Source organism: Malaya genurostris, chromosome 3 (genome assembly GCF_030247185.1).
Source record: "Malaya genurostris strain Urasoe2022 chromosome 3, Malgen_1.1, whole genome shotgun sequence".
NCBI lineage: Eukaryota > Metazoa > Arthropoda > Insecta > Diptera > Culicidae > Malaya > Malaya genurostris.
In genome coordinates this window covers 61,403,924-61,431,637 of record NC_080572.1, presented here as the reverse complement: position 1 = coordinate 61,431,637, position 27,714 = coordinate 61,403,924, and the positions used below count along the sequence as shown (strand labels likewise).

At 37.5% G+C, this 27,714-nt stretch overlaps 1 protein-coding gene across 50 annotated transcripts in view; it reads left to right on the top strand.

The window, feature by feature from the left end:
• LOC131436005 (cell adhesion molecule Dscam2) overlaps positions 1-27,714 on the top strand; it is a 148,364-nt gene that overhangs the window by 55,070 nt on the left and 65,580 nt on the right. For 20 of the 50 annotated variants that reach the window (XM_058604391.1, XM_058604404.1, XM_058604397.1 and 17 more), the window contains exons 7-9: positions 17,920-18,356; positions 18,421-18,828; positions 18,885-19,046. In XM_058604391.1, the coding sequence (XP_058460374.1) occupies positions 17,920-18,356; positions 18,421-18,828; positions 18,885-19,046 (1,007 nt within the window). Of the gene's footprint in view, positions 1-3,053; positions 3,178-7,801; positions 7,926-8,032; positions 8,157-8,706; positions 8,831-13,077; positions 13,199-17,919; positions 18,357-18,420; positions 18,829-18,884; positions 19,047-22,519; positions 22,832-22,929; positions 23,221-23,271; positions 23,560-27,714 lie in introns of all 50 variants that reach the window. The other 30 variants (XM_058604380.1, XM_058604384.1, XM_058604375.1 and 27 more) reach the window with 12 other exon arrangements.

Sequence of the window (27,714 nt, the reverse complement as noted above, 5' to 3'; positions counted from 1 at the left end):
AGGCATCATTACACCACTAGGTGGATTAAAACAGGTTTTTGACAATCGAATTCTATGCAATCGCTGTGCAAACCGATTTTTAAACCGAGGCCCTAAAGGGCCGAATGTTCCATACTATTCGAAGCAGTTCATCGAGATCAGTGAATGTCTGTATGTATGTATATGTATGTATGTAATATTTTTATGCACTCATTTGAAAGGTCCATGAAAAGTTCCTGAATTTTAATTCGATCTCTATATTTTTTTTCAATAAAGTTGTTCTTAGCAATTGCGCACATCAATGGCACTGTATTAAACTTGACATTGGCACGAACATGTTGAACTTGACATTGTTATGCTCAGTGCAGTGAGCTTTGTTATTTTCTGCTACGAATAATTTGGGAAGTAACTGTACGTATATTGCGTTGTATGATTTGTGCAGTAGTAGCTCTAGCACCTTGTTTATGTCGAGGTGCATTTTTTCTTCTTCAGCAAAAAAAAAAATCGCTTACTGAAAGTTGATTACTAATCTTCCTGAAGTCAATATCAACAGACCAGGCTCGTGTCACCAGCAGTGCTGGTGCTCTTTGTTCTTTAGTTTTTCCAATTTCGTGATCGCCCTATTGTTCAACACACTGTATAGTACTTTCTTTATTGGTTTGTATCTTCGAACCCGCAGCGAATCATATGTTTTGATCAAGGCTCATTTAAGCGAACTGATGAATCAAAGTTGGCTTAAATAAAAAAAAATGATTTAATAAGAGGTTTGGGTAAAATTGGAATCCATGAACTCTTGCGACACTATCAAACATGTTGCTAACGCGTGGTACCTATCTCAAGATTGAGGATAAAATGGCAATATTTCTTTTTCTTGGTGCTAAATTGATCACTTTTGTTTATAGAACCAATCGGATCGAAGGCTCCTACATTTCCTTCAGATGAGAATAGTAGATCTTACACGAAAGCTAGCAGGACAAGTTTAGCATTATTCTGCCAAGCCCAAGCTTTTCCGGTACCAATCACTAGGTAGGTAAACGTTTGGAATATATGAAAGGTCTCATTGTCTGCTATTCATTTTCTGACTTTCGGTTCCGAAATAAAGTTGTAAAATGTACAAAAAAATGAGAAAAAGTTATCTCGATTTTAAGCAAAGCCTTGGTATTACATTCCTGTGGTGGAATTTGACCTTCTGTTTCAACAGACTTCGCAGCCGATTCAGAGTGTACAGAACCATTGCATGGCTAGTGCTACGATTCTACTGACACTACGGATCCTTCCAGGTCGGGGTTCGAACATACGACTACTGGATTGTAAGACCAGCGCCCTATGCATTGAACCGCCAACCCGGGACTGATCTGCTCAACAGATTTTTATAAACGTAGCTGTAAATGAAAGTTATAGTACCGTAGGCTGCAATTTTATTTTGTCCAGACAAGTTTTCCGATTCCGGAAAACAGTTTAAAATGTGTAAAAATATTGAAAAGGTTTGAATTTTTCGTGAATTCAATTTTCATAAACTTAAATTCAAATGAAAGGCTTCAAAGTCTCATAATCTGCTATGAATTTCATCGGGATATCACTTCCGGCTCCGTAAACTGTGCATATAAAACTGCACTTCTCAGAAACCATTGGACCGATTATCGCAAGCTTAGATTCATAATACAATGTTCATAGTCCTATAGCTGTTATTGAGTTATATCCGAATTTGAATTCCAGTTTCGGAGCAACAAGTTAAAATGTACAAAAAATGGAAAAAGGATACTCGATTTTCTTGGAAACCACTGAATCAATTTTTTTCTACTAAAATTCAAATGAAAAGTCTTATGGTCTCACAATCTGCTATTGAGTATGTTATTATCCGGATCCTATTTCCGGTTTCGGATTAACGGGATAAAATGAGCAAAAGAATGAAAAAGTGCACTAGATTTCCTCAGATGACGCTGAATCGATTTTGGCTTATTTTATCTGGATCTGATTTCTGGTTCGGGGAATATAGGGTGAAGTGTTAAAAAGGTTAAACCACCGTAAAACTTTGCGAAACTCTGCTATAAATTGTAAAAATATGTAGATTTTGTAATTGATGATTACAGGAATCGGGTTTAAAAGGTCAAGCCTTAGAATAAAATAACGATGCAAAATGCTTGATCATGGCTCGATGTCAGATAGGCTATAGTAATTGCATTGGCTACTTCAACATCGGAAATAAAGGGTGATGTTTAAGATTTCATTTTAAAAAAACACAAAAAAATTAAGAAAATTTATGAAATCTTTATTGGAATCGATAGAACGATCAATATAATTTAATGTTTAAAGATGATTTCATGCAAATGTTGGTCGCGGTTCCGCTTTAGATGGCCCATGTGCAAGGTCTAATTCTGTGATCTGTCAAAAACAGTGTTGCCAAACAGATACCAGCAAAAAAATCATCTTTTAGTGTAGAAAGAGTATGAAATGGATTTTTCATCAAATTAGCGAATATGAGAAAGACATCATTACACCACTGGGTTTTCAACGTTTAAATTACCATAGCTATGATATTGTTCTTTCTTCTGAGAATTAATGATAAAGCCAGTCTGTTTCAACGAATTACAGCAGCACGATCCTAGTTGAACTCTAAAGCTAGATATCAAACTGAAAAACATCTCTTGGATCTAAGCATCAAAATTTTCCATCCGATCTCGGAAGTATAACCTAAGATGAATCAAGAAGAGCCACTTTAGCACTCTCCTATAAAGCTCGAGCATTCCCCGTTCCGATCACAAGGTTCCGCATACTCTGAAAACATGTCAGGCAATTTAATTGCTTTTGGTAATCGAGTTTATAATTTACAATTTCATATGATTTTTCACCACGCCAGAACCGATTGGATCCAAAGCACCGGCTTTTTCCAATGACGCCAGAAGTAGTACCTATGTGAAGCCCAGTAACTGCAGTTTGGCTTTGTTTTGTCAGGCACAAGCTTTTCCCGTTCCGATTACAAGGTACTGTATCTTATTGACCGACGAACCTTATCCTAGTATTCGGGCATGTTACAGAGTTGTATCTTTAGAGTCCCTCGCATTTGTTTTATTTAGAACCCATCGGCTCAAAGCCCCCCACATTCAATTTTGACTACAAAACACTGTCGTTTGTGAAATCGAGCAACACCAGCTTGGCACTGTTTTGTCAAGCGCAGGCCTTTCCCGTTCCAATAACAAGGTAATTTTCCTTGCAAATTGACTAGATGATAAGTGTTAGTTCAGATACTATGAACGATAGTTCCGACAGGTCAATTTAGGTCTCCCAACATTCAGGTTTTGCAAAAAAGGTCCACCAAAATGATCACTCGTTTCTGCTTCCACAGAACCAATCGGCTCCAAGGCACCAACCTTCAATTTTGACTCCAAAACTTTGTCGTTTGTGAAGCAGAACAACGCCAGCTTGGCACTATTTTGCCAGGCTCAGGCATATCCGGTTCCAATCACCAGGTATATTCAAACGAAACAACAAAAGGCGAAAACATATCAAAACCAGCTTTTTCATCCATCTAGTGGTGTGATAATGCCTTTTTTTGTCATTAAAATAGTCTCATTATAACAGTTTTGATTTTTGGCTCAAATTAAGTTAGAAATTCAATGAAAGGTGCTAATAGTACATTTGCAGTAGACCAAACAAGCCCAAGTTTGTCGAAATCGATAGAGTAATCTACGAGAAAATAGTGCGGTTTGTCGGATACGTCACTCATACGATTATATAACTTGATCAATAATACAATAGAAGCTCTTAAACAGTCAGCCTACGAAGTTTGAAATCAGCTCAGGTATCTTCGAGAAAATTGAACAGATAGAAAAAAGCGCGATCTGTCGGTAACTCACTTATACCATTTATGCCCGACATTTGATCTTTGAACTCTGAGCGTATAGACAATTTGCGGTTTGTCGGTTTCGTCGGTAGGTTATATGCCCTAGCACAAAATTAGGTTAACCCCTGAATGATTATAAAACGTTTAAAAGTTTTACGGAAAGTCGCGAAGCCAAGCTTAGAAAGAATGTACGGGTAGGATTAAGGAGAACGGCTTCTGGTTTTGGGAAAATTGACGGTAGAATTTTAAGAATATTATGAAATGTACATTACGGAATTCATTGGTTTCAAAAAACATAGTTCAGATCAGGGGCATCTAAGAATTCTCTGCCAAAAAGAAATCAGTATATTACACTGTAAAATAATAACAACAAAAGATTGCTTTAAAATTTATATTTATCGTCAATACTTAATATAAATATCTCAGCTAGTTCAAACTGGTTCAGTATCATCTATGGGTGTCGTCTGGACATGCTTTCCTCGAGTTTTTCGATATATTCTTGTGGAAATGCCATCTAAATTTTGTCAAGATCAAGTATAATTGTAGAAGTGAAGTGACCCATAAATCGAATTTTTTCCCCTTCCGCTCAACTTTCCGAACAAATATTAGCTATGTTTTTTCAAAGTTGATTTATTCAGTCGCCTCTATTAGGGTAAATGTCCATTGAGTTCTGTGTAACATTTGCGCCATCTTTCTTTCACATTTTCATCCACTCTTTCCTCAAATTCTTGTCGACTTCTCAGTTTTCCGAAGCTTTCTTTTCTCAATTTCCAAGAATTGTTCTTTGGGGTGAAATTCTGACAAGTTTTGCGAATATGCATCCGTCGAGTCATAGCCACAAACGTTGGTTTCGCACCATTCCATCACCGGTTTCGCGTAACGGCGCGATGCCAGATCCACCCAAAATAGAGTATTACTGCTTTACTATACGTCTCGTCGTCAGTCACCAGTACAGCTTCCTGGTTCGGAATTTGGTCATCGTATTCTGTTAGTGGATCGATTTGACCCTTTCGTTACCTTGAAGACATGAAATCTGGCGCGCTTCATTACCGCGTTTGATGGACCAGACGGACAAATTGTCTTTTTTGATCTCGTCCCGAATCAAAAGCTTCAGATTGTGCTTGAAACAGTCCCTCATTTTACTTGCAATCACAGGGTTGCATTTTCGTATTTGTTTCACAGTCTCCTGGGTATCCTTGACCACATGGATCACGGTCGAATCGTTGAATACCAACTGATTCACGATCCATCTGTGGGACTGGACTAGATTTTCCACAATCGCGCACTTTGTAAAGCAATTCTTGTTTGGAAGTCGCCTCGATAACCACTTGACAGATTGTAATGAAATTTGTAAACATGTAAACTAGTTTTCCCAAAATTTCAATTTTTACAAAAAAAAGTGTTGAATTTTTCTCGAGTACAGTCGGCAGTAGGGTCATGTGAAGGTTTTTTTAAATTACCTATAAATAGGAACAAAGTTCCGTAATCATTTTTGAAAAACACACCCTAAAGCATGGAACATACTGCTAATGGATGTAGAACATGTGTTTTTCGCTTAATATCGGCAGTGCTTCGATATTTCACCTTATCTGTAAATAGGTGTGTACGAATCGTTCCTGATATGGATATTTTTTGTTTTCAGTTCTACCACATCTTCAGTTAAAGTTAAAGTTATATTACTCGAAAACAATGCGAGGATCTTTTATCGTCTTTTTGTCACTTTTCTTACATTCTTACGTATACAAAACAATCCAACATGCTTCAGTGAACTTAATTTTATGGAATGCACATTACGGAATTGTTTGGTTTCAAAAAATCTAGCTAAGATCGGGTGCATCCAAGAATTCTCTACAAAAAAGAAATCAGTATATGAATGCGAACTGGTAACTTCTGTATATCTTTTGAGTGCGATATGTTCTCGTAGTACCATTTTCAGTAAATTGACATACTGTGATAATGTCTGTGGAAGTTCTTGTCCATCCAAAACCTCCTTGGAATATAGGCCTTAAGGTCTACCAACGAAACCAATGACATTAATGAGTTTCTTTTTTGTGGTTCATACTCGTGGTATTACATTCAATCAATTGGATCATTGTGATGAGTTATGAGATAGTGCTTGTTCATCCTAAAACTACCTGAAGTGTAGACCTTAAAGTCTACAATCGTAAGGACCTTTAGGCTAAAACCTCTATAATCGAAACTTTAGGCTAAAACCTCTATAATCGACGAAGGAATTCGTGCGGTGGCAAACAGAAGCCCCTCTTAGTATGAAGTGCTGAACCTGTGGAAGTCCTTGTCCATACAAAACCTCCTTGGAATATAGGACTTAAGGTCTACTAACGAAACCAAAGACATTAATGAGTTTCTTTTTTTTGGTTCATACTCGTGGTATCACATTCAATCAATTGGATCATTGTGATGAGTTATGAGATAGTGCTTGTTCATCCTAAAACTACCTGAACCAGATAAACCTGTTAAACTTGATAAACTGTACTTCTCTGTTCGTTGATCGCAAAGTGCTTAAAAGAATTGATAGACTACCTCGAACATGCGTATTTTGTCTTCGATGCATTTATAGTTTTTCGTTTGACTTCCTTTATCCGATAGGAAGGAATGGTTTTTACTGGTTTAACAAAACTGCATATCAGGTATGTCAGTTATTAATATCGATTTTGTTGAATGGAAATTAATTGTAAATAATAGGTTGAAGATACTTTATTCAAAATGTTCGCCTTCAAAAGCTATGTATTTTCCCCATCCACACCCATACCGACAGAGTTATTTAGCTTTTCAATAACTAGTGAAGAGCTGCTCAGCATGTGCATAGAACATCGATAAAAACAAGTCGTAATCGAGAGGGGCCAAGTCTGGGAAGTATGGTGCTGAGGCTAAGAGGCTAAAGTTATGAGTGAGTGATTCTGACCACTTTCGTGGTGTGTGCGTGGGTGTTGACGTGCTGAAAAATCACTTTATGTCTTGAGGAGTATTCCGTTCATTTTTCAAGCAATGCTTGAATCGATTTCATTTGCTGTCGAACGAAATTAATATTCGCCGTTTCCCCAGGTTTGAGAAGCTCTTAGTAACAGACATCTTTTTGATTCCACCAAATGCACACGTTCTTTTTCCGGAGCGATTAGGTTTTGCAGTAGATGTCGATAATTGACACTGGTCGATCAGGGTGACTTTCAGTGATTAGGATTCTCAAAATAAATCCATTTCTCCCGTCACGATCCGGCGAAGAAAACCCCTCGTTTCATACCGAGAAAGTAAAATCATTTTTCACTAATCCCAGATTATAGAGTTAAAGTTAGAGTCTTGAAAAAAATCACGCATTATTTACTGGCACACCTGGTACAAACTGACGTTTAGGGGACGGGTATAGCGTGATGGGTAAGTCGATGCCTTTCACGCAGCCCGCCTGGTTTCGATTCCCAACCCCGCACATAGGGTCAGAAAGTTTTTCTGGCCCGAAGAGGCGAATGACATTAATGTTAAAGCCTCTATAATTGAAACAAAAAAAAAATCTGACGTTTAGAAAAAAAAATCTTTGACTTCACGAACGCTCCTACCAACCAAAACTGCTTTGACTTCACGAACGCTCCTACCAACCAAAGTGCTTAGCTTCTCTCACATTCAGGCAATTTGTAAATGCTGAATAACTGATTGATAAGTTAGTGAAAGAAGGTTGTCATTCTAATTCAATCCCTTTTCGTCATATAGAACCTATCGGATCGAAGGCACCGACGTTCCCTTCCGACTCGAGCACCAGTTCGTTCAAGAAAGCAAGCAACTCTACTTTCGCACTGTTATGTCAAGCGCAAGGATTTCCTGTACCCATAACAAGGTATACCTCAATAGTATTTCCCCTGATCTGTGAGGATTATTTGACAACAATTAAGAGTGTTCAATCCCAACAGAGGCAATTTGTTTCCTATTTATTCCTACATAAATTTTATACTTGAATACGCACTAATTTCACAGAGCCTATTGGTTCGAAGGCGCCCAGTTTCTCAACTGCATCCAGAACGAGTTCCTTTGTCGAACCTAGTAACTCCAGTATCGTACTACTATGTCAGGCACAGGGATTTCCAGTTCCAATTACAAGGTACGGGCGATCAATGCACGGGTTTTCAAAAAAATCAGGCAATTTGGTTCGATATTTCAAGTTATTGTTGCAACGTAAACAAATATATTTCACTTTCCGTTTCCCAGAACCAATTGGATCGAAAGCTCCTTCATTCCCTTCTGCAGCTTTAAGTAGTTCATTCAAGCTTCCAAGCACATCAACCATCGCTTTGTTTTGTCAGGCTCAAGCATTTCCAGTTCCAATCACAAGGTGATAAACACTCTTCAGCATCACATTCATGGCGATTTGTTTATGTTTTGTATTTATTCAATTAGTCAATATTCTTTAGAGTGGTAACTTACTTTTACAGAGCCAATCGGATTGAAGGCACCAACATTTCCCTCTGCGCTACTTAGTGGATCGTTCAAATATCCTAGTAATACGACGTTCGCACTGTTCTGTCAAGCACAAGCTTTTCCGGTTCCGATTACAAGGTACTCTGACCACTTATTTGTAAACAACCCATTCAGGCAATTTGTGATTAGTGAGAAACGGGTATATGCTCAATTAATTCTCATCAACAGAACCCATTGGATCTAAAGCTCCCTCTTTTTCGTCAACCGCTCGGAGTAGTTCCTACGTTGAAGCTAGTAACCGTACTCTAGCATTGTTTTGTCAGGCACAGGCGTTCCCAGTTCCCATTTCTAGGTAAAAGTCAACAGCGGGTTGATATTTCTGTTTTTTAGACCATCACCTTCATTCGGGCAATTTTTTATTGAATTACTCAAGTACTCAAGAGCACGAACGCTTTTTTTCGCAGAACCCATCGGGTCTAAACCACCCACATTTTCGACTGATTCCAAAATCAGTATGTTCATGAAGCCTAGCAATTCTAGCATGGCTCTTTTGTGTCAGGCACAGGCATATCCGGTTCCAATAACAAGGTAATCACTACAAGTGAACGATTGATCATCCTTCGCAGCATTCTGGCAGTTTGTTTGGGATTAGCTCTGAGATATGACAGGTTAAAATCTTGTTTATATAAAATATACAGAACCGATTGGAAGCAAACCACCCACATTTTCGTCCGATTCGATGGGTAGCATCTTCCGACGCCCGAGTCACGGGAATTTTGCACTGCTCTGTCAAGCGCAGGCATTTCCGGTTCCGATCACCAGGTTAGTAATGAGCTTATAGTTACAGTTGTAAAATGGAAAATCCAAACGAGTCCTTCATACGGAATAGTTTTATAGATTTTTGCCTGGTATGGTGATTGTAAAAATTGTTCTTGTGCGAATCTTCTATGCTTTTGTAGATGATTTGAAATGAGGCTTTTGAATTATCGAAAACATGGAAATCGAATTCTTTAAATTCCGTTTTGAAGCATGAACTAATACGACGAATGAATTGGAATAGTTTTGAGCCCAGGTTTGAAGATTTTTTGATATCGTTATCTTCTACTAAGGTTTGAATTTTAAAAACTCATCATCAATAATAATTCCAGGATTGGATAAAATTCACTAATTTTTTATGGGATCATAAGTTTCCATCCATTTCATTTGATTCGATATTTTTGAAAATCAATGTTGCCATGTAGGGTTTTATGGGATTTTAAGACCTTTCATTTGAATGTTAGTTGGAGGAAATCATTAGTGTCATTATTTTAATTTCGTTACACGTATCATCTTGTGCTTCCGGAACCACAAGTTGTATTTAAATGAAATTTAAGAACTTTGTATGGGATCATAAGACTTTTCATATGAATCTAACTTTGTAGATGGGACTTTCATTTGAATCTAGTTGATTAAGTAGTCTTTGAGAAAATTGAGAAGTTTAATACAGGCGAAATTCAATAGCAGGCTATAGGACCAAAATATCTTTCATTTCAAGTTTGTGAAAATTCGTCCAGCCAACTTCAAGCAAAGCGATTACATGTTTTCGTAACATGCACACAAAAAAGGTCACTTTCACAAAAATGTCAAAATCACTGTTAAAAATGAACGGATCAACAAACTATGGCCGGATTTCAACTATCAGGAATCAGAACAAATTGGCTCAAATGGCAATATATATATATATATATATATATATATATATATATATATATATATATATATATATATATATATATATATATATATATATATATATATATATATATATATATATATATATATATATATATATATATATATATATATATATATATATATATATACTTCTGTGAAAGTTTAGTGACTTTTGTGAATGTGTAGTGACGTTAAATTAATTTAGTAGAATCCAATGTTACAAAAAAGTTAAAGTACACTTTTGGGGGCCTCCGATAAACAATGCTTCATATATCGACTCAAATCCATTTTAAATAGTTTATGTGTTCGGCGTGTTTTCTTGTAATAATATGCTCTATAACTTCTCCGAAGAAACGAGTTCTCTATCACGCAATGTAGGCAAATTATAACTTTAGTCTCACTTCTAGGTTGAGTGATGATAATTTTATTTATATCAAAAGAAAGGGGACAATTCCAACCGAAAATTCTCCTGAAGGCATTTAGGCTCCAAAATCAACTTCAGAAGCGCAAACAGAAACGATATAAAACTTCGTATAACTCAAAACCATTCAAAAGCGTTCAGGGCGCCGGGAGACTTTTCATTTGAGACTGGTTTGATTGAAATCTGAGATCTTTTGATAATCTCTGAGATCTCGACTTCTTTGTTGACAACACATATACAGACATACACATACACACACGGACATTTGCTCAGTTCGTCGAGCTAAATCGATTGGTCTATGACCCTCCGGGCTTCAAAGAATTTTTCTAAAGTTTGAGCGAATTTTATACCTATTCTTTATATTTATAAAACCAGAGATGGTTGAACCGATTTTCACAAACTTCAATTCAAATAAAAGGTTTCTTGGTCCCAAAACTTGTTATATTAATTTTATTCGAATCGAACTTCCGGTTCAGGATTAACGGGGTAAAATGTCATCCAATTTTTACAAGCTTAGGTTCAAATGAAAGGTCTTACAATTCCATATAATCCTACCGAATCTCAACCGGATACGACTTCCGGTTCCGGAATTAGAGGCTGATAAGTATGAAAATTATCACTCCAGTTTCTCAGAAACGGCTAGACCGATCTTTGCACACTCAGAATTAAATGAAAAGTATTCTGGTTCCATAAGTAAGTGTAGAATTTTATCCTGATACGGTCATACACACTACCCTGTATTTCCGGTTCCGGAAATACAGGGTAGTGTGTATGAAATTTTACCCTATCATATAGAGTGATAATGCAAAAGAAATGTAAACATTCTTTTAAATTTGACGCAACATTGTTTCAATTTATAGGTTATGCTAGTTGCTGGCTAAACGAATCGATTTCAGCTATACCGGTTCTTTCCAGTTTCAGCTATACCCTATTCCGGAAGTACCGGAAATAGATGGTCAAAAACTCAGAAACGGAACTCTCTTTATTTTCTCTGAGACAGCTGAGTCGATTTTCGCAAACTTAGACTCTATAAAAATGGACTACATTTGATCTACCTTTGTTCGGATCACACTTCCGGTTCCGGAACAACAAGGTGAAGTGTGTTTACAATTTTAAACTGTCATTTAGAGCGAATATGCAAAAATCGAAGAATTCCTATAAACTTGGGTCAAAACTGATAAAAAATTGGAAAGGTTATGCTAGTGTAATGCCAAGCAAACTTTTTTGTTCTTATTCAAGATTCAAAGTTATTTGAAGAATCCATTAGAGTTAATTTTTAAAAACTCCATAATGGAACCTATTTCGTATTTCTTAGTTTATTGCTCAATCGATTTTCACAAACGTCTGCGTCTCGTAGGTTTCAAATGGATTTCATTCGGATATGACTTCCGTTTCATAAGTTACCGGGTGATGATTGTTTAAGTGATGACGCAAAAAACGCTCGAAATTATCAAAACGGTTCTCTAAACTATTCCCATTTATATGTCTTTTAAGTTTATGTATAAACAAACATTCTTTTTTTTTCATCATCAACAAGAAAAACGAGCAGAATATGTTCAAATTGTTAGGGTTTCTTGTTTTTACCTTTCGTCTTCGACTCATCCGAGCATTAGCAGTGTATGTTGAACTGCTAACGCCGCCTAACGATTTCACAGTTAGGGTTCGCTGATGATCTTGTTAACTGAAGGACAAACAACTCATGGAGTTTTTAAAAATTAATTCAAATGAAAAATAGTCTTGAATTTCATGGGATATAAAATCCAGTTCCGGTAGAGATTGATGACCAGTTATATTGGTCTGATTGCTTTATATTCGGTACTGAATCCAAAATTTAATGAACTTTATTGAAAACTACAGTTTATTAGATTGCTGTTAAACCCAAATCATCTGTAGTTTAATATATAGATTATAAGTAGTACTAGTAGTAGTACAAAATTGTTCGCAATTAGCTATTACAGTATCAGAGACATGAACATACACTCACAATTTCAGTTGTCGGGTTAGCATTTTCGGTTTTGTCAGAGATGTCAGCGATTAATTGTTTTACTGTTGCATGTCATCTTGACAACGAGCATATCTGAAATTGTTTGATCGATATTTCGTAAAAATTAATTAAATTCATTAATTGACATTTCGGAATAACTTAATTAATAATTGAAGTGTTGCCATTTTTTTTATAAAACTTTCATATATCTGTGTTACAGTTGCACTATTTAAATAGTTACCATTTCGCGAGTCCAAATTCCCAACATTCACGCAATTGAACAAACTATACTACAAACAGAGTAATTCAGCATAACTTTACTATCCTTTCAAACATCATGTACAGAACCGGTAGGTTCGAAGCCACCAACGTTTTCCTCCGAGTCCAAAGGCAGCATTTTCGAAAAATCAGCCAACAGCAGCTTTGCATTGCTCTGTCAGGCGCAAGCGTTTCCCGTTCCCATCATGAGGTAAGCGACCTAGTAATTTTCCTTCATCGTCATAGTCACCAGAAAATTCCGGGAAAAGTTTCGATACAATGAGCCTTGATGTCACCGAAGGCCCATTGGATAGGGTATGAATCAGTCAGAGGATAAATTTTCTGAAGAGCAACAAAATCAGTGCCATTTATCATACTAACTATCACAAAACAATAATATCATTCTAAATTCATCCTAAAATCAATATCTTTTTCTCTTTTCTTTTTCTTTTTTATCAGAACCTGTCGGCAGTGTTTCACCGAAAATTTCCGGGGACCGCCTTCAGGAAATGAGTGTAACAAATGTGCAGGATTTTGCTATGCTCTGTCTTGGTCAAGCCTATCCAACACCGGCCTTCAGGTGATTGTCGATTGTGCTTCTTACAGTTAAAGTTTCATGTAAACAAAGCAATAACAACCATGAACATTGTACCTACACACAGCCTGTAGAATAACGAATCCCGAATCGAACCATTCCGGAGAGTAAAAAAGATCTCACTATTTGGCCATGAACCGGGACATTCTACTATTGCCGGCAGGGTAGCATACAAATCATGGTTGAGCTCCTATGACGTTAAGTTTCGATTGTTTTGCATTGATAAACTCGCTATTTTTGAAAACACGCATACTATCCAAACACACCTAATAATCACAAGTAACTACTATACCAACAATTAGGCGTTATGTTTCAGTGCGTTTCTATCGTCATCACGATCATGATCAATATCTATTAATTTTCATACGAATTCTTGCGTAGAACCGGTAGGCAGTGTTGCTCCTAAAGTATCCGGTGGTCGACTCCAGGAAATGGTTGCTAATTTGAAGGATAGTTTTGCGATCATTTGCCCTGCACAAGCATTTCCCGTGGCCGTGTTTAGGTAAAAAAAATATATCCAATCCGTTTGTTTATAGACTTTGTAATAATTCTAGAAATTTCCCGTTTAGAACTTATGGTTAACGTCTGAGATTTCTATTTTAAGATAGACTTTTCCGCCAACTTTGCAGCAAAAATCTGAAACATCTTATTCAATATTCAGGCAGTTCAAATATACACTTTCGACGCAAAGTAGGAAATTTCTCTTCTTCTTACTCTACCTTCCAGAACCGATTGGAAGCGTTGCTCCAAAAATATCCGGCGGTCTTTTGCAGGAAATGAAAGTTTCGTACGGTAAAGATTTTGCTATTTTTTGCCTGGGTCAGTCGTATCCGATGCCGAGTTTTAGGTAATCACTTCTTCCGTCTTTCGTTCCTTTCTTCCTAATATTTGAATAGGAAATGCCTTAACATTCAGAGCAAATTGATTGCTTAACGAGATCTACTATAAAATGGGGATACACCGTTTTCCACTTCTACACCGATTGGCTCCGTTAAACCCAAAGTGAACAGTAAGTTTGAGGCTAGGGAAACCGATGTCAATTCAACCTTTGTTGGAATATGCAATGGTCAGGCTTATCCTGTTCCGGTGAATAGGTATCTGTATCGTTAGGAATAGATCTTTTATATATTTTCAGGTAAAAAGGTAGGTATCTAAATGTAGTGTTCTAATAATCAGTAAATTGTGTGTTATTGGTTCGTATTGCTACCATTCATAAACGTATTATTTAGTTCTGATCGATTTTAATGTTTTTATCGCAAAATTAAAACACAGCTTTGATATTACATTACGATACAAATCTTGGTTCGAACATACGATAGCCGGTTGAGCTTGTCCTCTATTTCATACAATTTTCAAAATGGAATTGAATTTGCAACAACGAGTTTGCATTAAACTTTGCGTTAAAAAAACGGTTTCAATGGTGCGACGACATTGCAAATGCTAGAAGAGTGTTTCGACATCGAAAATCAACGAAAACACCAACAAAATCGAAGAATAGATTACCGTAAACCGTAAATTAACTATCAGGAGTATTATTTGGGCGTTCGGAGATATTTGTGTGAAGCAATTCGCCGAAAAAGACCAGATTTGTGGGCAGCAACTCGTGCATCTAGCACCACGATAACGCACCGTCACACAATGCCATCGTTATCGTTGAACATTTGGCTAAAAACGAAACGAATACTATTCAGTACCCACCGAATTCACCTGATTTGGCTCCCTGCGACTTTTTCCTATTCGCTCGACTCAAGAAACCGCTCCGTAGAGTGCGTTTCAGAACCCAAGATGAAATTATGAAAATATCGCAGATGGCTCTGATGGTCTTAACGAAAACTGAATTCAAAATCATAATGTTTACAATTGCATATTATTTTGGAGCTAGTATTTGTCGGCTTTTTGTCACGCACCTCATCATTATAAACACATATTTAAATGACTTGAAGATAAATAGCAACATCAATTTAAATATATAGCTGACATTCAACTGTTTGGTATCCTTTTTTCCCATCATTGTAATTTGTGGTAGATAGTTAAACACACATAGACAAAATGAAGATAATATCAATCGCATCATCTTCATCGTTCAAAGTAGTTAGTTGATAGCAGCTCTGCTCACTGCCTGACGATGTATTTCTAGAACAACTTTATGCAAAAAACATTCAGTATGAACCAAACTTTGGCATACGAAAGCATAGGTTTTCCGTTTCATTTGATACCTTACTTGTGTAGCGGAATCGACGGAGCAACAATAGAACACAGAACACGTGTTAGCTTTTACAAATCTATTTCCGGAACAGTGTTGCTGAAAACCCCACTCTTCTTCTATCATACACTCTAATCTTACCTTATTTATCTCTAAATATCGGTTATTTATCTCTAAATATCGTATACTCCACATCACAACTAAACATAATACTACACACCATTTTTTTTCTATCATTTTTGTTTGTAAATCCTATCGTACTGTACCGTTATACAGAACAACAGAACGTAATAATCGTTCATCTTAGTGTCCCGAAGATTCCGGAACTCTAACTCTATGGTCATTGCATAATAAAAAGGAACTGATTTGATGGCCTGCACAAACTGTTGCCTTCCGCAGCATTTGCAGAATATTGTTGTGTCGTTATAACACAAAACACACAGTTTGTATCGATTATCTTCATGATTTTATGTTTCATGTTGAAGTTTCACAACACACGACACCACAGTATAAAAAAAGTGTACCTACAAGGTTTTTGACAAGCTCTCAAGTGACACGCTGAGTAATTGATAGTTTCCCGTGTATCAGTTTAGTCTCATGAAACATTTTGTATTACTTTACATATGAAGAGATAATAAAAGAGACGCAGTGATGATTTCGCACTCCTTCCACTTTTATTAATAGATAATTCATCCCTGCTTCCAGAAAAAAAATGTTCCGAAAAATGGTTACTTTAGTCCAACATTACAAGTGAGATAGTAAATAAGAGTGGATCTTATATACTTTCATATACCAAATTAAGACCATGCAATTTTTTACATGAAGTTGCTCTACGCAATACACCGTGGCTCATCTATCAAAGTCAAAATATCATTTATGGAACTTGTTTGATGTCAAGGCATTATGTTTTGAAGGGTGATTTTTACTGGTATCTTTTTGGCAACACTGATTTTGACAGTTCACACGTGAATCGTGTCTTGTGTCACTGCCCTCTTAGAAGAAAACGTTCAACGGTGGTCCTTCATTGGTCCAATACGATGGATCAATCAATCGTTCAACGGGAGGCCAACACGGGACCTTTGTTTGCCGATTTTGAAACAGACCGTTGAACCGAATGCCATTTTTTTCGTTCAACAAACCCGGCAGACAGAGGTCCATTGTTGAGCATTGTTAACATGAGGAGTTGGAGCCCCGTTGGACTAGTTTTACTGCAGAATTTCTGAAATTTTTTCCACTTATTTGTTTAAACTAACACTACATACCTGCACAATACTTCTACTTGACGTAGAATAACAACAAATTTTCTTTCTATGTAAAGGTAACACTTAATTTTCACACTATTTTGCAAGAGAAAAAACAACAACAAACCGTTCCAGCAAATTGAACGAATATTTCGTGCAATATGTCGTTCAACAAGCGCTTAAAGAGCAACAAAATAGAACGGCCTGCTGAGAGGGTGTCAAACTTGTTCAGTTCGGTCTATAATTTAATCATGAATCGTCGTTTGGTCTATAATTTATTCATGAATAGGCGATGGTAAAGTTGGAGTAAAATCCACTTTTTTATCGAAAAATAGTGTTCAGCACAGAAGCTCAATTCTGGTTGAAAGGATACAAAAAAAATAACAAAATTGCCTCATCTAGAGAGAAGACCAGGCAGAACCATTGCAAGAGCTACCAATGCATCCCTAAAAATTGGACCTTGGGCATGGGCCATCTAAAGCGGAGCCGCGGCCAACATTTGCATGAAATCATCCTCAAATATTCAATTATATTGATTGTTCTATCGATTCCAATAGAGACTTAATATTTTTTTGTATACTTTTTGAAAATCAAATTCTTCACCTCTTAAAAAATCACCCTTTAGTTAGAGGGACATCGAAATGCAAAGATAAAGGTTGAGGTTTGATAAAATATTCGGGTTTTCATTTTTCTATTAGTTACCTCTGGAATACAAAAACTAATGCAATACGAACTAATAACTATATTTTATTGTTTGTTTGAACAGTAGATTGGAACGAAAATTGTACTATCAATAAATTTTGCTAAAAATATATGATTTGTTTGAATTTTCGTTCTAATTCTGACCAGGTAAGTAATAAATATCTTAAGAGTGGGAAGAATCACATCATTGATGTTTTTAAAAGGGTTTGCAGATTGTACTACCTTGAATGCCAGTTGATGTGTGCTTGCTGTCTAAGCTGAGTTTGAGTTAATTATTTTTGGAAAAAAACTTCAAATTTAACAATTTCATAAAATATTGTATATCATTATTTAGGGCTATATTCACCAGGGTTACTTTTTCATCATTCAATGTTTAGAGCCCTGAGTCAAGTTTTTGATTTAAGTTAATGCTTGTTTTTATTTTTTCGGAAGTAGTATGTTTCACTTATTCTTTCCATACACACACATTGCTGACATTTCTGGTCAAGTGAACTGCATTGCTACCGTACATAAAAAAAAACCCGAGACTAATGCGACCGATATTCTAATTTTCGTTTCAGGTGGTATAAATACATCGAGGGTACGACACGGAAGCAAGCGGTAGTGCTGAACGAGCGGGTCAAGCAAGTCTCCGGAACGCTGATCATCAAAGATGCCGTGGTGGACGATTCCGGAAAGTATCTGTGTGTCGTTAATAATTCGGTCGGCGGAGAAAGCGTGGAAACTGTGCTGACCGTAACGGCTCCCCTAGCGGCGAAAATTGAACCGCGTACTCAGACTGTTGACTTTGGACGTCCGGCCGTCTTCACGTGCAAGTTTTCCGGCAATCCGATTAAGACCGTTTCTTGGATGAAGGACGGAAAATCACTCGGACACAGCGATGCTGTGTTGCGGATAGAGTCGGTTAAGAAGGAAGATAAGGGCATGTATCAGTGTTTTATCCGAAATGACCAGGAAAGTGCGCAAGCTAGTGCAGAACTGAAACTAGGAGGACGATGTAAGAATATGTAGTTGTATGTTTCGTGTAGTTACTCATGAATTTTTTTATGATGTTATTGCAGTTGATCCACCAGTTATTCGTGAAGCTTTTCCCGAAGAAACTCGTCACCCAGGACCTTCGGTATTCTTGAAATGTATCGCCGGCGGTAATCCTACACCGGAAATTTCTTGGGAATTAGATGGAAAGAAAATTACCAACAGCGAACGTTATCAGGTCGGTCAGTACGTAACGGTCAACGGTGATGTTGTGTCTCATTTGAACATCAGCTCGATCCACTCGAATGACGGTGGTTTGTATAAGTGTATCGCTAGCAGTAAAGTCGGCGTTGCAGAGCATTCTGCGAAATTGAATGTGTACGGTCTGCCATACGTCCGAACTATGGAAAAGAAATCGATCGTCGCTGGGGAAACACTAGTGGTAACCTGTCCAGTGGCTGGCTACCCGATTGATTCGATTGTGTGGGAAAGAGGTAGGAGGTGACTATTTCACTGGTAAAGTAACTTTATTAACATATTGTTTTCGTAGACAATCGACAGCTGCCAATTAATCGAAAACAGAGAGTTTTCCCCAATGGAACACTTATTATTGAGAATGTAGAGCGAAACTCCGATCAGGCTACGTATACTTGTGTGGCGAAAAACTCTGAAGGTTATACCGCTCGGGGGACACTGGAAGTAGCTGTTATGGGTAAGTTCAATAGTTGTTTTTACTTCCGATAAAAACTATATGGATATTGACTAACAAGTGCAAAGTTTGAGATGCTGAGATTCATCGCAACGAGCCGTTCATAAACCACGTAGACTCATAAAGGGAACCGGGATAGTTTGTCTACAATCTACGAAGTTTCATAGTTATTTTAAAATAACTACCCAACGAAAGACAGTTTCGAAAGAGGTATCGGGAAGTGAAAATTTGCGGAAAAAAACACTTTAAAGGCTGAACTGAAACCTGCAAACATTCTACACGTGTCCATTTGAACAACTCTGCATGGAAACGCTTTTCCCTTCCCATGGTTCACCCGATTTAGACATATGAGATTTATTATATTTCTTTGCCGCTTGGATATCTTAAATAACTGAGAATTCAAGAAAACGTTTCAAGATAGCGAGATTATCATTACTTTAAATCAGAAATTGTAGAGATTTAAAGCTACGAAATAAAGTCTTTCATCTCAATACAATATTCTATTTGGAAATTTGTTTCGTTTCTCGTTTTGGATCCATGTAACTTTCAGTTAATTAACCATAAGACTTAACCACGGAGTTGTACCGGTTGCGCCATCTGAATCTAGTCAATGAATGAATTGAATAAACTTTTCCCAATGCTCAAAAAAATTTAGAAAACTTCCGATTTTCAAAAAAAAACAAAACTAATATAACATTGTTTCGTTCGCTCTATGATATGGGGCACCATCTAGTTGGGATAAACAGTTTTTCAGACCTTATTTAAATAGTTTCGGTAACACAAAGTTCATCAGTACGCACTACAGTCTTAAACAATCGCTTAGCCGAGAACCAAAAACTACGTAAATGTTAAAAAAAAACTAAACATGCTTGTAATCTAGACATTTCTAAGTGATAGTGTATCTAAAGCACTTCCACAACAGAGAATCGAACCGCATGTACACATATGAAACCGGTAGCAGCGGATGAAAATATTCAAACAGCGTTTCAACCCTGAAATAATCACTATCAACAAGTTGTTTCAATAGAGCAATGATTACTTTTTAATGATTGTTGATAAATGTAGGATTTTTAAAAATGGGAGAAGCTATTCGATTGACAGATTAATATCATCGAATATTACGGTTGTTTAAGGGTCACTCAGGTGTCTGAATAGCATGGAAAATTGATCGAAAATGTTTCTTTGAGACTGAAAGACAAAATCATATGACGAGCTACATTGAATCGAGTGTCCTGCTCCAAAATGAAAATTGCTCGGGTGTGAACGAATCACCGGACATTAGATGGATGAAACTGCAAAATGCGAAATTTTCGGCTATAGTCACATTGGGTTAACACAACTGATCGATTACGTTTCATACAAAGCAACAGTTTCGCCACATTCTAGCGTTGTGTGTCGATTAAAGTTGTACTGTATCGAAGTTTATTGAGCCGTATTAATGTACCTAATCGGATAATAATCCTTAGCTACCATAATGTCACTCACTGTTCTCGTAGATGATTGTACCGACTTCAACAAACTTAGACTGAAATGGAAAGTCTTTATGTTCCGTACAACATTTTTATCTAGATCCGAATACCGATTCCAGAGTTACATGGTGATATGTGTAAAAAATGAAAATAATGTTACTCACTTGTCTCGGAGATGGCTAAACCGATTAGTACAAACTTAGATTCAAATTAAAGGTTTTAAGATCCCATAAAGAGATGCTGATTTCTAATCAGATCCGAGTTCCGGTTACGGAATTACAAGGTAAAGAGTGAAGTTGAAATAGTATGTAATTAAATAAAGCGGAGAAGCAAGCAAAAAAAAAATTAATCTAGGCTCAAAGCTATTCCAGTCAGTAGTCATTGTTAGTAGATGGCCAAACAAACCGATTCTGGCTATACTGGTTCCCGCTTTCCGATTCCAGAAATAGTGGTCATATATACCAAAATGAAAGGTCTTACGATTCCATAAAGAATTCCTAACTTTTTCCTGATCCGACTTCCGATTCCAATATTACGGGGCGATAAGTGTTTAAAATTTAAGCCGTTGTTAAGAGCGATCTTGCCAAAATGGGAAGATTTCTTACCAATTAGCCTCAAAACTGTTCCAATTTGTAGGCCATGTTTGTTGTTGGCCATCCCAACTGACTTCGGCTATATCGGTCCTAGGAGTCCCGTTTCGGAAGTACCGAAAATAGTGATCAGTGTTGTTTATCATTCGACTCAACTCGACGGTAAATGAAAATGTGTATGTTTGTATTCACCAGACATACCAGGTAAAAATTTCAAATATCTTCAGACAGAGTTGCAAAAGTCTGTTTTTCCGAAAAGAAATTCGCAGTCATCAAATATAGTACGCTAAACTGACTTGTCGAGCGAAAAAGAAGGTCGCGACAATTTCAAAAATCTACAAATTTTTTCGAAAGTTTGCAAAAACCACGATTTTCAAAAGTCTGCAGAACAAAAAATGTCTGCAGCACTATGTACGAAATCTGCAGATTTACAGACAAATCTGCAAATCTGGCATTTCTGGTGTTCACCTTTTTTAAAAAAAAATTCCAAACCGAACTTACTCATATTTCTCCGATGGCCAAATCGATATTCTCAAACTTAGACTCAAAGGTCTTACAGTTCCTCAAACAATTCCGGATCTGACTTCTGGTCCCGGAAGTACAGGAGGATGAGTGTTTACATTTTCATGTCGTCGCTCAGAGTGACGCAAAAAGCAGAATCTCTTCTAAATCTAATTCTAGTTCTATCCGACTTCCGGTTCCGGAAGTACAGGATGATGAGTGTTTGAAATTTGAAGTCTTCGATCAGAGTGACTATACAAAAAAAGGGAAAAATTCTTCTAAATTGGGCTCAAAACTGTTCCAATGCATAAGTCATGCATGTTGTTTGCCTTACGAACCTTCTTTGTCTATACCGGTCCCCGAAATCCGAAAGCATCGGAAATGGAAGTAAATAAAAACAATAATACGGGATTCACTCACTTTTCTCTAAAAAAAACTTAGATTCAAGTGTAAGATTTTACGGTTTTTCACGGAGTACCTCAATGTTACTCCATGAAAAACCGAATATGTCTTCCGTTTCCGGAATTATAGGATGAAGTGTGTTCAAAACTTCAAATCTCCTAATAACTAGGGAAACGTGCCAATTTGTTCTGAGTATGATAAATGTATAAACACGCTACAAGGTGGATACGTAGACATGTAGTAGAAAGAGGGAGGCTCGCTTGAACAAGTCTGCGGGTATGGATAATTCAAAAGTACCTAACTTAAGTTTACGTGGTTTATTAACGGTCCGGAAAAAACACATGATACGATTAGTCCAGTCCTACTGGAAAATGTTCCCAATGTTTGTATACTTGCGAATTTACTTGTTTATCAATATCCATGGTTAATATGAACATAGCGAAACTTTAGTATGTAAGACAAAGAAGAAAAAGAAATAAATCGCGCCCCGTTGGTGCACCGAAAAACCGTCCAGTGCTACCGCAAATCGTACCGTTCAGTTTCGGCGAGGAACAAGTCAATCAGTATGACATGGTATCGGCGATGTGTACCGTCAATAAAGGCGATATGCCGATCGATATTAGCTGGGAATTTACCCCAACTCTGCTGGAACCGCACACAGCACGGAAACTATTCACTAGTGATGGAGTTCTGCTCAGTCGCGGAAGTTCGCGCATCAGCACCGTGAGCATCGATTCGGTTCGAGATAGACATAGCGGTAACTACACTTGCAGGGCGAAAAATCAAGCTGGGGCGGTAGAATTTACTACCACACTATCTGTGAACGGTGATTGTTTCGAGATTCTTGAAAGCGCTTAGTTAAAACCCGACAAAACATCCCTCCACAAGCTATGATCTAATTTTTTTGGAGCTTTAATTTGTTAGTTCTGCCGCAAATCGTACCGTTCGATTTTGGAACCGATGCAATCAACGCAATGGATATGGTTTCGGCGTATTGTACTGTAAACAAGGGTGATCTACCGATTCAGATCAGATGGAGTCGGAATAATCAACCGATCGACGGTAACAGTGAGGGGATTGCCGTCGGTCGAACCAACCAACGAATCAGTGTTTTAAGTATAGAATCGGTGAAGGATTATCATACAGGAAACTACACCTGTACTGCCGAAAACTTAGGCGGACGAGTTCAGCATACGACAGCTCTTTTTGTTAACGGTTAGCTCCCTCGTAATGGTTGCCTGAGAATTTATCTTCCCTCTTCTACAGTTCCTCCTCAGATTGTTCCTTTCGATTTCGGAGAAGAATCTGTGTTCGCTTTGGACATGGTATCCGCTACCTGTACAGTAAATAAAGGTGATTTACCTATCGAAGTAACGTGGCTTTTGAACGGACAACGAATCTATTCCAACGATGGTATATCGGTCAGTCGACCAAATCAACGCCTCAGCACTCTCAGCATAGAATCCGTTCGGGGAAGACACAGTGGAAACTACACTTGTGTGGCCAGGAATCACGCTGGCAGTGTGGAATACTCATCTCCTTTGTTGGTGAACGGTTAGATTTTGTTATTGAGTTATGTATCTCCCATGTACCATCCTGTGCCATTTTTCCTCCGATGACAGCAGCGAAAAGCGACAATTTAATGTGTTATTTTATGAGTTTACTAGAACCTTCCGTGTCTTCACCCACACAGTCCTTCCACAAATTCTACAATCTTCTTCAGAGATTTGGTTACATCATCGTGCACGGTGAACAAAGGAGACTTCCCGATTGACATCTATTGGAAATTCAACGGCAGACTGATCGCTTCCGAGGACGGCATCACCGTCAGTCGTACTAACCAGCGAATGAGTGTTCTAACAATTGATGCAGTACGGGATCGCGATGCCGGAAATTATACCTGCGTAGCTCGAAACAGAGCCGGCCAGGTCGAACTGTCTGCCGTGTTGGCCGTGAATGGTTAGATACCCAGTAATAGTTGCTTTTGTTTCCTCATTATTCCCAACAACATCCTGTGCCAGTACTGCTGGATGGTCCACTATGAATTTGGTTGTGTCCTATTCTTTTTCGAATAATAGAATCACTAGTACAAGACTGTCCTTCAATTGGTTAAGTTGAGTTCTATGTTTTTCTTATTCTGTAAGTCCAACCATCCGTATTTCCATTCGACTTCGGCGAGGAGCCTGTGGATCTGATGAACACGGTTTCGATCAATTGTGTCGTGTCCAAGGGTGATACTCCGATCATGATTGAATGGTTGTTCAATGGCGACCGAATCACCACCAACGATGGGGTTTTGATTACTAGAAATGGGCAAAAAATAAGTTTCTTGTCTATTGAATCCGTCCAACCTAGACACGCCGGCAATTATACTTGTATGGCTCGCAATAAAGCCGGTGAATCGCAGCATACATCTGAATTGCAAGTTATAGGTAACCCTAGATAATAGTGCATTTTAGTTGTTTTAGTTTTTCAATAGCTTGACCCACTAACCTTGCCGTGCCTTTGCTTCCTAACCTAGCCATCCCCGTCATCATGCCATTCGAGTTCGGTGAAGATCCGTTCGATCTCTTCAGCACCACTATGATAAGTTGTGCTGTAACAAAGGGTGACCTGCCGATCGTTATTAGCTGGCTCTTCAATGACGTAGAAATTCTCAACTCATTGAATGGAATAACCATCAATAAAAGTGGTCAGCGAATTAGTATGTTGACGATAGATTCGGTCCAGCCAGCCCACGCCGGCAACTACAGCTGCTTGGCACGGAATAAAGCGGGTGAAGCACAGCATTCATCCGAACTTAAAGTGATAGGTATCAGTCATTTACCGTTTGTTTTGTATTTTTTATCCTTCCCATCTGAATTCCGAAGTTCTTCCGCTGATTTTCCCCTTCGACTTTGGAGAGGACCCCGTCGACACGATGGATACGGTTTCGATCAACTGCGTCATCTCCAAGGGGGACACTCCCATTGAAATAGTGTGGCTATTCAACGGTCATCGAATTCTGTCTAACGATGGGACCACCATCAGTCAGATGGGTCCCAAAATGAGCACACTTTATATAGAATCCATACGACCACGGCATGCGGGAAACTACAGTTGCGTTGCTCGGAACAAGGCCGGCCAAGTAGAGCATAACTCCGAACTGAAAGTGATGGGTAACTACGTTGTATAGAGTTGTGTTAAGCTTCGCATCGCTTTGTAAATAATGTACGCGTGCTTCGGTGAATTTATGATCCAACTAAGTGAATTTGTTTATTATCCTTTCCTGCGTTCAGTCCTACCGGCCAGGTATTCTGTTGACTTTGTAGAATTGTGTGGAAGCACACGATGTATTGAGGTATAAAAAATATCGATAAAACATTCTTATTGTTAAAGTTTTACATAATGAAATGACTGACCGTTTGACCGCTAAATTTTCATTTGTATTATTAATCCTTTCAGAAACAAAATACGTAAGGAGATTAAAATGTAGTTAACGTATTGCACCATGCGGTTCGATACCAAAACGTGGAATAACAAAAGGTCGAATGACAAAATGTCGATCACCATATCATCGAATTACGAAATATCGAGAGTCACAAATCGTCGAATGAATCGAAAGGTTAACTGAAATCGGTCGAATAAAACAAAATCGAGATACCGAAAAGGCGAAAGCTACAAAGGGAGAAATATAACTGTTGGTCGAATGCAACAGTGATCACCTCGTTTTCCTCCGGTTTACTCAAACATACGATGTTTTCCTTTTTGACATCCGATCGAGCGACCGTAGCTTTTCAGGGGGGCCGGAAATTTGAAGATATAAAATTGTTTTTATTCTTTATAAAAAGTTTTAAAAATAAAAACACATTCGGCATGTGAATTATTTGTCCTAATTCGATGCTATACTCATGCCCACAAATTTTAGGAAACATTGTATGTATAGTAGGGTGGAACACAATTTTGATTTTAGCTCCACCAAACTTTTTGTGTTCCCTCTATACTAACTATATTTTCGCGCCCGAGGTTTAAAGTTTGTATGGGAATTAGTATGGGAAAACTGACTTTTTACAAAAAAAAACTACAAGGATCAGCCTCATGTGTTTGTTCGAGCCATTGATGTGGAACAAGGCAATCAAAATTTCTAATGATCTACGATCAAACAGTTCAATCAATCGTCACACTTTTGAATCCGCAATTTCACGAGAGTCTGCTTAGCTTGATATTGATTAGGAACCAACACCGAACATTGTTTATTTTATAGCCGACGAAATTACACCAATATCCCAAATGTATGCAATTATATTGTTATACATACTTGCAATACGTATTTTGATATAAAGCTTCTCTTCGTCAAGCTTGTGTTCAAGTTTTGTATGCAAGCAGTTATTTTTATAGCGCCATTCTGCGATTTCGGTTGAAGCGATAAACTTTTTCTCATTATTAATCGAGTTCGTCTTATATAAATTAGAAATTAATCCCTGGGGTTGATGTCAATTTCTCAGGCGAAACGACATAACATGAAATTTCATCCGAACTCGTATGACACAAGATCAGAGCATACCAATTAAAGCTTCAAATCGTTTTATGGCACTTTTTGTCTTGCTGTCTAGCAACAACCTACCTCTAGCATGCTACGCGTAGGACTGAAACGTTAGCTATAATTTTGCTTCTATTTATAGATTCGCGTACTTCCAACAGCTTCGCTTTTGCATCTATTGACCAATCAGAGCGATGCTTTCTCTTTGATATATCGCTTACTCCTTCAAAACCGTCGTATATGGCAGGGAAATCCGATATGCCGGAGATTTTTAGCAGACAAAATAGGACAATGCTCGCTACTAATCAAAATTTCAATCATTTATAACTGAAAATACGTGGCTTGATACATTCTAATCGAATCTTAGAAATATTTCCAATCAAATAATGAAATTATATTAATAATTGATATAAAATATGGAGCTGTAAGTGTTTAAAACCTGACCACATTTCTACGTGTATTTTTCCTTGAGTTTCTAATTTGCACCCCGATATAGAAAATAAAGATGTGTTCTACATCAAAAAATCAACTGGAGATCACCCCACATACTCTAAAAATCAGTGCATTCAAGTGGAAGAAAACCTTCGAAGACCGCATCACAATCCGACATTTGTAGAAAAAGTTATTAAAGAAAAACCTCAAGGTCCGAACAATGGCTCATTCCTTAATATATCTAGCACCACTGCTGCTAGTGATCGTAATATGATGTGACTTTCTTTTAATGTGTTACAACGGTTGATCCACCTACAACCTTCCTTGCAAACATAAAACACGATAAATTCCGATATTGCTGCCGTTTCGAATAAAATGCGTTTGTGCACCTCCACTTGATTCAACGTCACTTCACTAAACTCAACAAGAATGTAAAAATTGTTATACCACGGAATAAAGTGAAAAGTTTAGCTGTCATATAAGTGAAACGTTTCAGCGATTCGCGTGAAATAATTTAAAATCTACACTGAAACAAAAGTTTCCGACATTTATTATGGACAAGCTTTATAGTAGTAAATGTAAAGACCATCTTTTCAAAAAAGAACTTACGTTATATACGTAGAGTGTTTTCTAAGTTGCGATTACTAATTATTCTAATAGTGTTCAGATCATATTTTCAAACACTGATATAATTTTTTTCTTCTAAAAATTTTCTATTGAGACGTTTAAGTTCCAAAATCAGGCTCGAACAAAAAACG